Source organism: Oryza sativa, chromosome 8 (genome assembly GCF_034140825.1).
Source record: "Oryza sativa Japonica Group chromosome 8, ASM3414082v1".
NCBI lineage: Eukaryota > Viridiplantae > Streptophyta > Magnoliopsida > Poales > Poaceae > Oryza > Oryza sativa.
In genome coordinates, this window is record NC_089042.1 from 8,756,587 (window position 1) to 8,769,367 (window position 12,781).

Here is a 12,781-nt window from a genome sequence, read left to right on the forward strand (position 1 = left end):
GGGCGGTCAGCAAAAACCAACCAACCAGCCGTCCTTCGCTTTTTAATTCCGATGGCCCCGCCGCCGCCGGCCCGCGTATAAACCACAGTCCGCCCCGCCCCCGCCCGACGAATGCACCACCGCCTCCTCCTCCGCCGCGGCGCGATGCCCGTCCCCCCGCCGCTGCCCCCGCGGACGCCGCCGCCGGGGGTCGCGCGCCCCTTCGCCTCCCTCCCTCCCCCACCGCCTCTCCAGTCACGCAGGTGCGCCCCGCCCTCCCTGCTTCTCCTTTGTGAGGGGAAGCACTGCCCTTCTCTCTGGTGGTGGTGGTAGATCTGGTGGGATGCAGGTCGGGAGTGGGAGAATCTTGGGGAGGCTTAGAGCTTAATCTCCTTCATTTGCTGCGCTCCCCAGATGCTGTCTTCAGGCGCAATGATGATTAGCTTGCTACTAGTACTACCTAACTATTTTGATTGTGGGTTATTGAATTGCTGCTATTTTGATTTTTTTTTTGAGGGCATGAACAGTCATCAACAACTCAAGAAACAAGCTGAAGATGTAGTACCACTTAGTGTATTTTTTTTCTCTTCTGTTGGGGGAAGGATGTGATTTTGGTGAGAGAATGACCTGTGCCTTTTCTTTTTTACATGTGGGAATGGGGATGTTGCAGGGAGGTGCATGTTTGGTATGTTTGCCCTGATGAGCTGAATGATCACTCCCACCTGGATATGTACATGGAACTCCTTTCTCCCTCCGAAAGGAAGAACGCGCTGTCTATGAACGGGCCGAGGCTGCAGAAAGATGCTATGTTGTCGCGTGCATTGCTGCGCACTACCCTCTCAAGATGTATGTAACCATCAACTGTCTCTCGAGTCTCGATGAGTGCATATCTTTCATTTTTGTTTTCATGCATGTTGTTATCATTTAATAAAGCATTTTGGTGTTTAGAATTCTTCAATTCAGAAATTATTGACTGATTATGCCAGATTTTACATAAGACTTGTTCCTGTAGTAACCCTGTGTCTGATTATGGGACAACACTTTCTTAATCCTTACTAATGATGGCAAGAATTAGGCCTATTTGGAGCAAAAATTGTGCTTCTAACACGAAAATTGAGCTGTTTTATACACTACAGTTTAGATGCAATCAATTGTTTCATGCAAACTTTGCTTGAAAACTGGACTATTAGCCTGCACCTTTCATTGTGTATTCATGTCTGTTATATTCCCAAATTCATATTCAGGATCAATCGTGTAGATTTCGCCCTGTTGTGTCAACTTATATAGCTTCATTGCTTAAGTAACAACCTAGGGCCTGCTGGCTATAGCCAAATACTCATGATCCAGTGGCCTCAACTTGCAAAGGCCCTAAGTACTGATGCATATGGAACATGATATGATATAAACACGATAAAGTGTCAATGTTGCTCAATATCATTGGAAGATCACAAATTGGGATATACCGTCTGTCATGAGCATTGGGCTGTAAGGCCAAGGCCCATAGGCAGCCCATACCAGTTAAGTTAGAGATAAGATTATTAGTTAGTTAGTGATAAGATTAATTCCTTACTTAGGGGTTAAGTTATACCATCTATATAAGGATGTGATTGTGGCTATTATCAATTAAGTAATGAATATCAATTAGTCTAATATCTCCCTCCTAATAATGTTCTTCTCCCTAGCCTAAATCTACATCCCTTCTCCAGGAGCCGAGGCCGCCCGGTTATCCTCCTGGTGGTGGTTATCCCGTCATGGCCTCGGGTCGTGACATTGCCCCATGTGTTATTGACAATTTTCCCTTGGGCCCCAAATTTGATTTGCGCATTGTATGTTTGATTTACAACTGTTTGCGATGGGACTGAGCTAATCCCATTTATTATAAATGAAAGTTATGAAATGATACTAGCACTCCCCTGATCCCAATTAGGTGTTTTATACAATAACCAATAACTAGGAGCACCTAGCAAATAGCGTGCTGCCCTCATTCAAATCCTTTATTTACCTTTTTTTTAGCATAAAGCCTTTATTTACCAGTTGTTGCTCTTGGAATTGTGTATATTGCTCTTGTTTAGAGTAGTAAATGACCATGTAAATAAAACTTGTCACTAAAAAGCAAGGGGTATATAACAGCTAAATTGTGAGAAGTCATCTTGAAGTTTGAAATTGTAGAGTAACACATATGCAGGAACAAATTTGAAAGCTAGATTGACATGTATTCGGGAACAGATGGGATATTGAAATAGGACAATGAGAATCATCATTTATTCAACCTGCCATATGAAAATTTCTGTTTGAATTTATGCACTATCTTGTCTACAAAAAGCATACTTTCTTGTTATTAGTTAGCTTCAAACATATCATGGGATAGCACTACAAGATTACTGATATGATTACTGCTTGTTTGTTTGGACTAGACTAGATACAAATTCTAAAATTGATCCAAGATCATTTGAGTTTAAGAAGAATAAATTTGGTAAGCCTGAGGTAAGAAGTTGCTCTTTACAATGTTTTGATTTTAGAGATCAAAACTTCGAAAATTTTTGTCTTAGATTATTTTTCCTTGTTTAATCAGATATTGTGGCGGTCTGATGATAGCAATATGGAGTGGCCTTGGCATTTTAATATTTCACACACATCTTCTCTGATTGCCTGCGGCATTGCGATGGATGCTCCTGTATGCTCCTTTTCCATATGACCACTAAAAAAGGGAGAAAAGGAAATCTTTGTACTTTTGTTCACGTGAAAATAGTTTTTTAATTGTTGCTCTTATCAATTTCAGATTGGCATTGATGTTGAAGAAAAGAAGAGAAAGACAACCAAGAGTATTTTATCTCTTGCTCGCCGTTACTTTACCCCTTCAGAAGTTGATTCTCTAGCTAAAATTGCTGATTCTGATGCTCAGCAAAAGGAATTCATAAAACTATGGACCCTAAAAGTATGCGAGTCTCTCTTTGTCCTCATTTATTATTATTTCTTTTGCAGTCATTGATAGTGCTGATCAATCTCTTTCTAGAACATTGAGTGGTAATGGTATTTATTGTCCTCTACTTTGGAACCAGTCCATTGGATCTCACTCAACTATTGCTGTAGTTTAGTTTTCAAGTTTCAACCCCTGAGCTCCAAAAGTGGGTATCCTATCCAACACTCCTGAACTATCAAAACTGCCACTAGGTTGGTTTATTAGTTGTTTTCATCACTTTGACATGATATCAGCCAGCACATGACTGGACTGCGGTGCAACTTCATCTTTCAGCGGCCATGAGCTGCTTGAAGTGTTTTGTTTGGGAAGTTAGATCTGTTATGTGTGAGATGAGATGCTGGCACCATCTGGATGGCAAACATCTAATAAACAAGCCTTGGGGTGAATGAGTTGTTGACAGATGAGATGAGGGTGTCAACTACCTGGTTTAAACAGACTGATTTGTTCTTCTTTCTAGTTGTATGCTAGAGATCAACTGACAAGATCGCTTAATCTTATACAGCCGCAAAGTACACTGTAACTTACTGTGCTGGTTTTATGCAATAGACAAGTTGGTAAATATATCATACCTAGGGCAAACAGTTTAGATGCTAACACCGTTGGATGTGTTTTAAATGATGATTGACAGGGGAGGTAGTGGTTTTATGAACAATTCCTCTGTGGAACACTAAATTGTTGAGGATGCGTTCTCACCATTTGAATTTAGTTAATTGGAATATCGTAGAACAGTTAACGTGGAGAGGTAGCAACAAGAAATATGAATTTGGTGAAAATATTTTGAAGTGCACAAATCAAAATGGGTTCACATAAATTTCTGGATATAAAATCGATCCATGTAGAACATAGAGAGGTTATTAACACTGATTTGGCGATATGATGTTGCAGAAGATATGATTACATGGATTACTTATTTCTTATGCCTTGAACTTTTAGGAGGCATATGTTAAGGCTCTTGGAAGGGGGTTTTCAGGTGCTCCTTTTAATAGGTTTTCAATCCAATTGAAAACAAATAGCCGAATTCAGATTACTAAGGTATGTAACTGTACTTTCTTCTTTCTTGTTATCTCATGTACACCAATGTGAAGTTGAGAACCAGGATTGTGCAAATGGATAAAATATAACATGAATTATCTTAGCACACTGTTGTATGACACTCCTGGATCTCTAGCATATGTTATGGCCTAACTGTCAGCTGGAAAATTTCATCCTGGATCTCTAGCAAATTTCATCTGGAAAATTGTCTTAGGTTTTTATTGCTCTGTTTCTTCAACTTATAATAGATCATTTTATACCAACGAAGCAAGCACTTGAACATAGCGATTAATCTGACTTGATATCCATTGAATTCCTCCAGGCACCAAAAGTGTGTAATGATTCTGATTCTGGTGATTATCTTTCTGAGAACTGGCGGTTTGCACTTACAGAGCTAAACAGTTCTTATTATATGGCGGTTTGTATAGAGGACAACTCAAGAGGTTTGTACCTTTTGTTTTCCGTAAGTAGGAGAGATTTGTACTGAACTTTTTTTCTCTCTTGTTCTTACAATCACTGCATTATTTATTGTTTTATGTTGCAGGTTCTGAAAATGGTTCAGTACCACTAGGATTGAAAGTATGGAAGACCGTTCCATTCATAGAAGATACACTTGTTTCTGGAACAGATGCCGTAAAACTTATTACGTGACTACATATAAGAATCTACCATTTATCATGTGAATTCGTCATATGACAACATGGATATTGGACCTAGAGAGGAAACTCTAGTATTCTTCGATCGTTATTAGTAATGCCTGACATTGCGTGCTCGGGAGGACCTAGGAAATGCAACACCGTTTTCTCCAGATTCATACTTCGGTTATTAGTTCCCACTTCCCAGCCTGCCGCATAAACATGTTTTCCGAAGGAACAACCATCATTTTTACTGATTGGAAGGATGTCAACACTAGTACAAGCTGGCATGTTGAAAGCTAGAAATTTCACCATCTACTCGCAAGATTGAAGCCCCACTTTGCAAACACGATTGCATTCCAGGTTAAAGAGTTGTTTGTATTTGTCACTATTAGAGCTTAGAGAATAGGAATAGGAGTGCTCTGTGTTTTGTGTTATTACATTGGATTGGAATAAGATGTGCTCCTGCCAAGTTAATTATGTTGGCTTGGTTTGAGGTAGCAGTTAGAATTCATGTGCTGTTTGAACTGATGCACTGATAAGTTTAATTTTCTTGAGTGATCGATTATTTCCATTTTCCTGTTACAAAATGTGTGAGCCAAACAAAGGAACCATTTACCTTTGTCAATCCGGTTACACGCTGGATCAATATTTCCCCGTGATTGTGTCCAAAGCTGCTTCATGTTTGTGAGCAAAACGTTTTAAGATATGAAGTACTGATCTTCAGGCTTTTACAACTTATTTTTTTGAAACAAGTCACTTGAAACTTTGTAAGCAGAAATCACTTTCTCCAATGAACAATGTCAAACCTTCTCTATTCTAGTCTTGCAGGTGTTCTGCTCTTCTATTTGTTGTACTGAGTACCGAGATAGTTTGTATCCAAGATCAAGAATGTAAATGATACAAAACATTTTGATAGTTTCAAAACATTTAGATAGCTTGAAGCCAAAACATGCCCTATCAAAATTTTGATAGTTTCAATAATGGACATGGTTTATTTTAAAGCCAAATTACTGGCAGTGCCAATATTCAATTTGGCACTTTCTAGATTTTAATCAAAGTTTTGACTAAAATTTGGTATCAAACTGAATACAATTTTACCTTATCGATCGAAGAATTGTTGGTACCAACTACCAATACTTGTTCAGGTTTCGTCACTATGGTATGGTACTAAACTAAACAAGCAGCGATTCGAGCAGACGAGCAATACACCAAACATGACTCACCACAGCATGCGTGTACCTTTGGCCATGGCCAGCTTTGGCCTTGTTTGGATCCTCTGAGCTATTAAATAGCCCTCCGAAATCTTGCTATTCAGGAGTATTAAACGTAGATTACCGACAAAATCGATTCCATAATCCCTAGGCTATTTTGCGAGACGAATCTAATGATGTATATTAATACATGATTAGCGGCTGATTATTGTAGCATCACTGTAGCAAATCATGGATTAATATACCTCGTTAGATTCGTCTCGCAAAATAGCCTAGGGGTTATAGAATCAATTTTGTCAGTAATCTACGTTTAATACTCCTAAATAGCAAGATTCCGGAGGGCTAGCCCTCCGGATCCAAACAGGGCCTTTGTTACACCAATCACTCTTGCATTACCTTGCACTGTACTATCATGGAATGATGAGTTGCAATTGCTTTAGTTAGCAAGTAGTTGATCAGCAGCAAGCCTTTCAGACAAGTTTGGTCCAACATTAACTAGGGATATTTAAACAAACTGATACTCCAGTGCAAGCATGCAGGCAGCAGAAGCACAGAAGCATAAATGAGCTTTCCTGCAATTGAACAACCCACAAGCTGACAGGCAAGAACCTGCAGCAATTGTTCATCTGTCACCACCAACCAAGTCTCTCTCTCTCCAATTCACATGCCAAATTAGATTAAATGGACTTGACTTTCATGGAATTTGTTAAACATGTCCTTTTTATCCTTTTCTTTCTGCAGCTATAGCCTTCTATATATGTGTAGGGGTTACAAGTCTTTTACACGTGCAATTCTCACTGTTCTCTGGTCTCTTTCCTTTTGGAAGTTAACTAAAGTGGACGGTCCGCATCCCTGGTCAGTGCAGATGCCGGATGTAATTTCATTACTTAATAAAATATTTAAGTAAAATACACCACTAATACCACAACTTGCAAGGTGGGTGCAAGTTAGTCGCTCATCTTGTAAAATAATCAAACAAATCACTCATCTTGTTTTAGGGGTGCAAATCACATAAAACATGTGTCGTGTCGGGTGTCCGCAATGAAGTTACATGCTATGTTAATTTATTTTGCAAACATGGTCATTTGATCCATAAATAAGCCAACGTGCAATACTACCGGTAGTAAAATCCAATTAAAGTTAAATTTTGTTATTGATTGCCAAGCACAATATAGTCGTGTTCATTGAAAGCAGGAGTAAGCATATACATGAAAAATGTGAGTGTTAATTTGTAATTTTAATGCTTGCTCTGCCCACATGGCTAAGAAATGCATAATGTTAGGTCAATGCGACCTCCAATTTGAAAACAAATAATCCATATGACAATGTATTTAGTAAAATTTGAACCATCGAAGCAAGATGAGTGACTTATTTGAGCAATTTGCAGGATGAATGACTAAACTGCACCCACCTCGCAAGTTGTGATATGACCGGTGCATTTTACTCAAATATTTATTATAAAAAAGTTAATTAAGGAGTTACATGAAAAATGTAAATTGATTTCTTGTTTTTTTAAGTGAAAAAATGATTAAGGCCTCCTTTGATTCAAACAAAATTCATAGGAATTTCATATGATTTCATAAGATTCATTCATTTGATTCAAAGGGCTATATAGGAAAAATTCCTACATGAATGAAATTATTCATGTAGGAATTTTTCCTATATAGCCCTTTGAATCAAATGAATGAATCTTATGAAATCCTATGAAATTCCTATGGAATGCCTCATCCTATACAAGTTTTGAAGGAACTTTAACAATCCATTGAGTCTTTATCTCTTCTCCTATGGTTCAATTAAACGGTTATTCCTATATTATTATTGTGTTTTACAATATCTATTTTACACTTGTATTTCTGTTAGAATCCTATGTTTTTTCTATTTCTCCGTTTTTTCATTCATATGATTAAAGGGACCCTAAATGTGCAAAGTGTTCAGTTGGGAGATGATCATAACTCATAGGGAGTGATGGAGATCCCTATTGTAGATGTGGACATGTGTGGTCCTTAATTCCAGCAGCATGGAAATGGTCATGGCAGCTGGCTACTACATTTTCAGATCTCCCATGCAGTCTCAACACCACCAGAGAAAAATGGGGAGATTTTGAGCAATTTCTAGCCAAGAAACATTTTGGTTGCCAATTATTGCACCATCTCTATCAGGAGATCGCACCAAAGTTAATTAAAAACAAAGGAGTACGTGAGCCATTCTTGTCATGGATGACAGGCCATTATGGCAGCTTAATTACGACAAGTTAAATCAAAACTCTTAAGAGGGTTAGAGTACGCAAGGAGCAAAACCCAACGCAACATCATATATAATTTCAGTTGTACTTGTGATTTTGATTCCAAGGAGTGTTATATACGCACTAACGCAGAAGAGAAAAAAAAACATCTCAAAAGGGAGGCATATTTTGTTTTGTAGAGATAAGACTTTGACCAACATTTACCTTGATAGAGCATTTTTTTAACATAAAATTGAATTTACTAGCTTCCTATTCAAAACAAATTATTTATCATTATCCTTTTGTATCAAATAAATGATATCCTAACGTAACAATTGTTGATCGAAGCTTAAATTTTAGAACATAGAGAGTATTAATTACTAACATGTGTTGGACTTCTGTGCAAATTATTTGTCAACACTAATGACTGGGGTGATCACGTGGCTGACTGCATTCCAGGTATCCCATCAACAGTCAGATATTTCTCCTCTTCTTTTGTGTTTTGGATATGAATCTAGATTGGCAGTTTGCTGGTTACCCATTAAAAATCACAATATTGGAAAGTACCATCGTATATGTCATTGATATGTGGATTGATATGTGGGTTTATGTCCAATATATCATTCTAATATATGATAGCATTTTGTAACTCATATTTGATATTTTCCAAATTTGCCCTAGATGAAAACCATCATAGGTTATGAATTACTATAAATAATTCATTGAACTTGGGCCGTGTTTAGTTGTTTGGCCAATTTTTTTTTTTTGACGTATATGGACACATATTTAAAGTATTAAACGTAGACTAATAACAAAACAAATTACAGATTCCGCCTGTAAACTGCGAGACGAATCTATTAAGCCTAATTAATCCGTTATTAGCAAATATTTACTGTAACACTACATCATGGCGTAACTAGACTCAAAAGATTCATCTCGCAATTTACATGTAAACTGTGTAATTGATTTTTTTTTCATATTTAATACTTCATGCATGTGTCCGAATATCTGATGTGACAGAATTTTTGAAAGTTCGAAGGGAACTAAACACAACCTTGATTGCACTTTGTAAAGCGAGCATGAAGAGAGCAGCCAAAAAACCCATGAAACTGAGTGGTTAATTTTGTTGACTACTAGTAGGTGTATAGATTATTTTTCATATTGGTAACATAAGCAATTCGTACTCCAATTAATAGGCAGTAGCTAAATGGGGTTGAGGGCAACAGTGCATCACAACACAGCCATCCTCTACACTGTTTGATTTGCAATGTATCATCTACCGTAGTACCTATGCTACAGTACAATTGACCATTCAGATCAGTGTCATAACTAAATATTGTAGCTACAATAATTCTGCAAGATTGATTGCATTAATTACTTGTAGCGGATATATAGCTTCATCACTTCTCTGCAGTATTGTCGAGGATAGGATCCTAAATACTCCTACTGCACTATTACTAACAAACATGTGGATTTTTATGCAAATTATTTGTCAACAGTAACTTCGGCACTTTCGTTTTAGATTATTGAGATTTTTCAAAAAATAATTTAATAAATATTTTAAAACAAAAGTGATCTAAGTTATAAGGTAGTAGAACTTTTTTAAAAATAAAAAATATAAAGTAAATAATCCATTTTACAATGCAATGAATAAACCAGATAAAACACGCTCCGAGTCACCGAGTGGTCATGTGACTGACTAAGCTTGTATATCCCCCAACACAACAAATATTTCTGTCTCCTTTTCGTACGTGTGTAAGGTGCGCAATTTCAACCAAGAAACCGTACATGGACTTTTGTTACATATAAAAGTGTTTGTAAATTGCACAAATTTCAGCACAACATATATGAAATCCATCGATTAGAGCGCCAAATTTGAAGAGATCTTTTTTTTTTGGAAATTTGAAGAAAAAATTACAAGCATATGGTAGTAGTACTACATATTTTCTTATGGCAATAGTTCTACAGTTTCGACTGCGGAACAATAAATTAGCTGCTCTATTTATCTCAAAATAAATTTACTTTTCACTTATACCAGTCCACAGATACCAATACAAAATCAAAATCTTTAAAACCATCAATTTATCAATTCATAATAAGTTATTACTCTATTTATCTACTCATAATAAATTTATATCCTACTTTCAAAAATTCCGATACAATGATAACTAAAAATAAATCTATTTTAGAATAAATAAGAGAGGTTAAAATTAAAATTACTGGAGTGACTTAAGTCCGCTACTCGAACAGCTGGAACCTTCTTCGATCCAGCGTGTGTCCTGCTGCGTGGGCCCAGGCCGGCCCGGCCATGTGGGCCCCACGACCCATGGTTTCTGGGGACACGAAACGGTGGGGCGCACCTGGATAGAGGGATCGAATTGAAGGCAGGCAAGCTGAGGTTGTTGGGTAAAAATGGATGGCCACCGTGAACCCACACGGTTGGGTACTTGCATGGGTCGGTCGATGGTAGCTGGCATATGTGGTACTCTCCGATTTTTGCTCAAACTTTTAATGGGTGTTTCTGTGTGTTACAGTGTTAGAGTCTGATGTGGATACCATCAGACCTGTATGTTGTTTCAATAATTAATTTTCTTCTTTTCTAAAAAAGAAAACCGGCTTTCGTCTAATGTATCTATATGTCATGCTATTTGGAGACCAGATTATATATTTCGTGTTAGGCTACATTCGTTTCATGAGTTTTGAGAGAGATTTTTAGTGCACACGAAACGAGAAAAATCATTAGCACATGATTAATTAACTTTTAGCTATTACAAACTTGAAAAATAAATTTACTTATTTTTTTAAACAACTTCTATATATAGGCTGGTTTGGTTTGAGGCCTAAATTAGGCTTACCAATATTTGGCAATTTCAATAGTGTTTAGTGTCTATTTGATTTGAAGCCAAATTTTGGCATGCCTAAGAAAATTGACCATTTTAATAGTGAACTTAGGCTATTTTGACTTCAATCCAAACACAATTTTACCTTACCAAAATTAGTCATGCCAAAATTTAGCACTGATAAAATTTGGCAAGGCCTATTTAGGCCACAAACCAAATCAACCCTATAACTTTTTTTTATAAAAAGAATCATATAACAAGTTTAAAAAACGTGCTAACAGAAAACAGGTAAGTTAAAGTTTGGAGTTGAAAAAAATGACAAGACCTTAGTATGATTTATTTTAGAAGGGTGATGATGTTCATTTGGTGTTAAAATTAAGCTATCACGTGAGAATTACATATGTCAAGGTCATCACAAATAAATGTTGAAAAATCACGTATAAATGACGTCGTACACGGTAGGACGATTTTGGTAGAGCACTTGGGCTGTGTTTAGTTCAGCGCAAAGTTTGGATTTTGATTGAAATTGGAGATGATGTGACTAAAAAGTTGTGTGTGTATGACAGGTTGATGTGATGGAAAATGACTGAAGTTTAGATCCCACAGCCTTGATTTGCTACCTTGTCAAAAATTCAAAAGACCGAACTAGCCCCACTTTGACCTGTAGTCTTAGAACTGATCAACTGAACAACGACGTACTCACATATTCAGAAACCATCCGGTTTTGTTGTTTCTTCTCTAGCTTGTCAGCATCATCGATGATCAACGTTTCGAGTGTCCAATATTTTCCGACGAATCAAGAAACGATCGATGCGACTAAATAGCAGCCGTCAAATTTTGAGAGCGTCCTGACGATTTTTCTCCAGGAGATCTGCACAACTAATTAACATTTGGTCCAAAGCACATTGTCACCGTTTTCTACAGGACACATATTTTCAAAGGTTTACTAACACTATTTCTTATCAGCACTCAACAACCATATTTGTACGGGTTCGTGAGATTGACCAGAAGGTTGTTGTTGACCGGATATATTAAGAAAAAAATTATATCCGAAAGTATTCTAATTAAATAGATATCATGTGATTAATTATCTCTAGTGAGAACATGCCGTTAGCAATTACTCCCTCCAAATAATTATCGTTTTGTACGAGGACACGATCTTTAAAAAGTAAATTTGACATCTAGCACTTGTCCGAATAATGTATCCCACTAGTCTGGTCACGCCAAAGACCATAGCGCCATAACAAAATGTTACTACCTCTGTATTTTAATATATGACGCCGTTGATTTTTTATCTAACGTTTGACTATTCGTCTTATTAAAAAAATTTATGTAATTATCATTTATTTTATTATGACTTGATTTGTCATCAAATGTTCTTTAAGCATGACATAAATATTTTCATATTTGCACAAAAATTTTGAATAAAACGAATGATCAAACGTTGATCGAAAAATCAACGGCGTCATACATTTAAAATATGGAGGGAGTACTTACTACAATAGTACACAGAGCTTTGTATGTCATCCCCTTTTTTCCAATGTCTCTGTACATATACATATCGTTAACGTATAGTTTAACCACGTATACCTTTGTTTTCAAATATATGATACTGTTAACCGCTAGACATGATCATTTTATTAAAACTGCAATACACATAAAAAAATACTCCATACATCCCAAATATACGGGTTTCTAGTTGTATAAGACACATGCTAGTACTACGAGGATGCGTTCGATCCAACTAAAATCCATCATATTTTGAGACAGAAGGAGTATAAGTTAGACTTAAATTACCTTTTAATAATAAAATAAGTCCCAATAAAATAAATGATATTACATAGTAATAAAATGGATGATTAAACATATGTTTAAAAACG

At 36.7% G+C, this 12,781-nt stretch overlaps 1 protein-coding gene across 2 annotated transcripts; it reads left to right on the forward strand.

Moving 5' to 3' along the window:
* Positions 1-5,216, forward strand: LOC4345046 (uncharacterized). 2 transcript variants are annotated; one of them, XM_066303633.1, is made up of 8 exons: positions 1-242; positions 507-825; positions 2,399-2,463; positions 2,552-2,653; positions 2,759-2,914; positions 3,893-3,991; positions 4,314-4,434; positions 4,536-5,216. In XM_066303633.1, the coding sequence occupies exons 2-8, from the start codon at positions 627-629 to the stop codon at positions 4,640-4,642; spliced, it is 849 nt and encodes a 282-aa protein (XP_066159730.1). In that variant the 5' UTR covers positions 1-242; positions 507-626; the 3' UTR covers positions 4,643-5,216. The 2 variants fall into 2 exon arrangements, with proteins under 2 accessions (XP_066159730.1, XP_015651108.1); XM_015795622.3 differs by having other exon boundaries at positions 650-825.
* Positions 5,217-12,781: the final 7,565 nt, after the last annotated feature.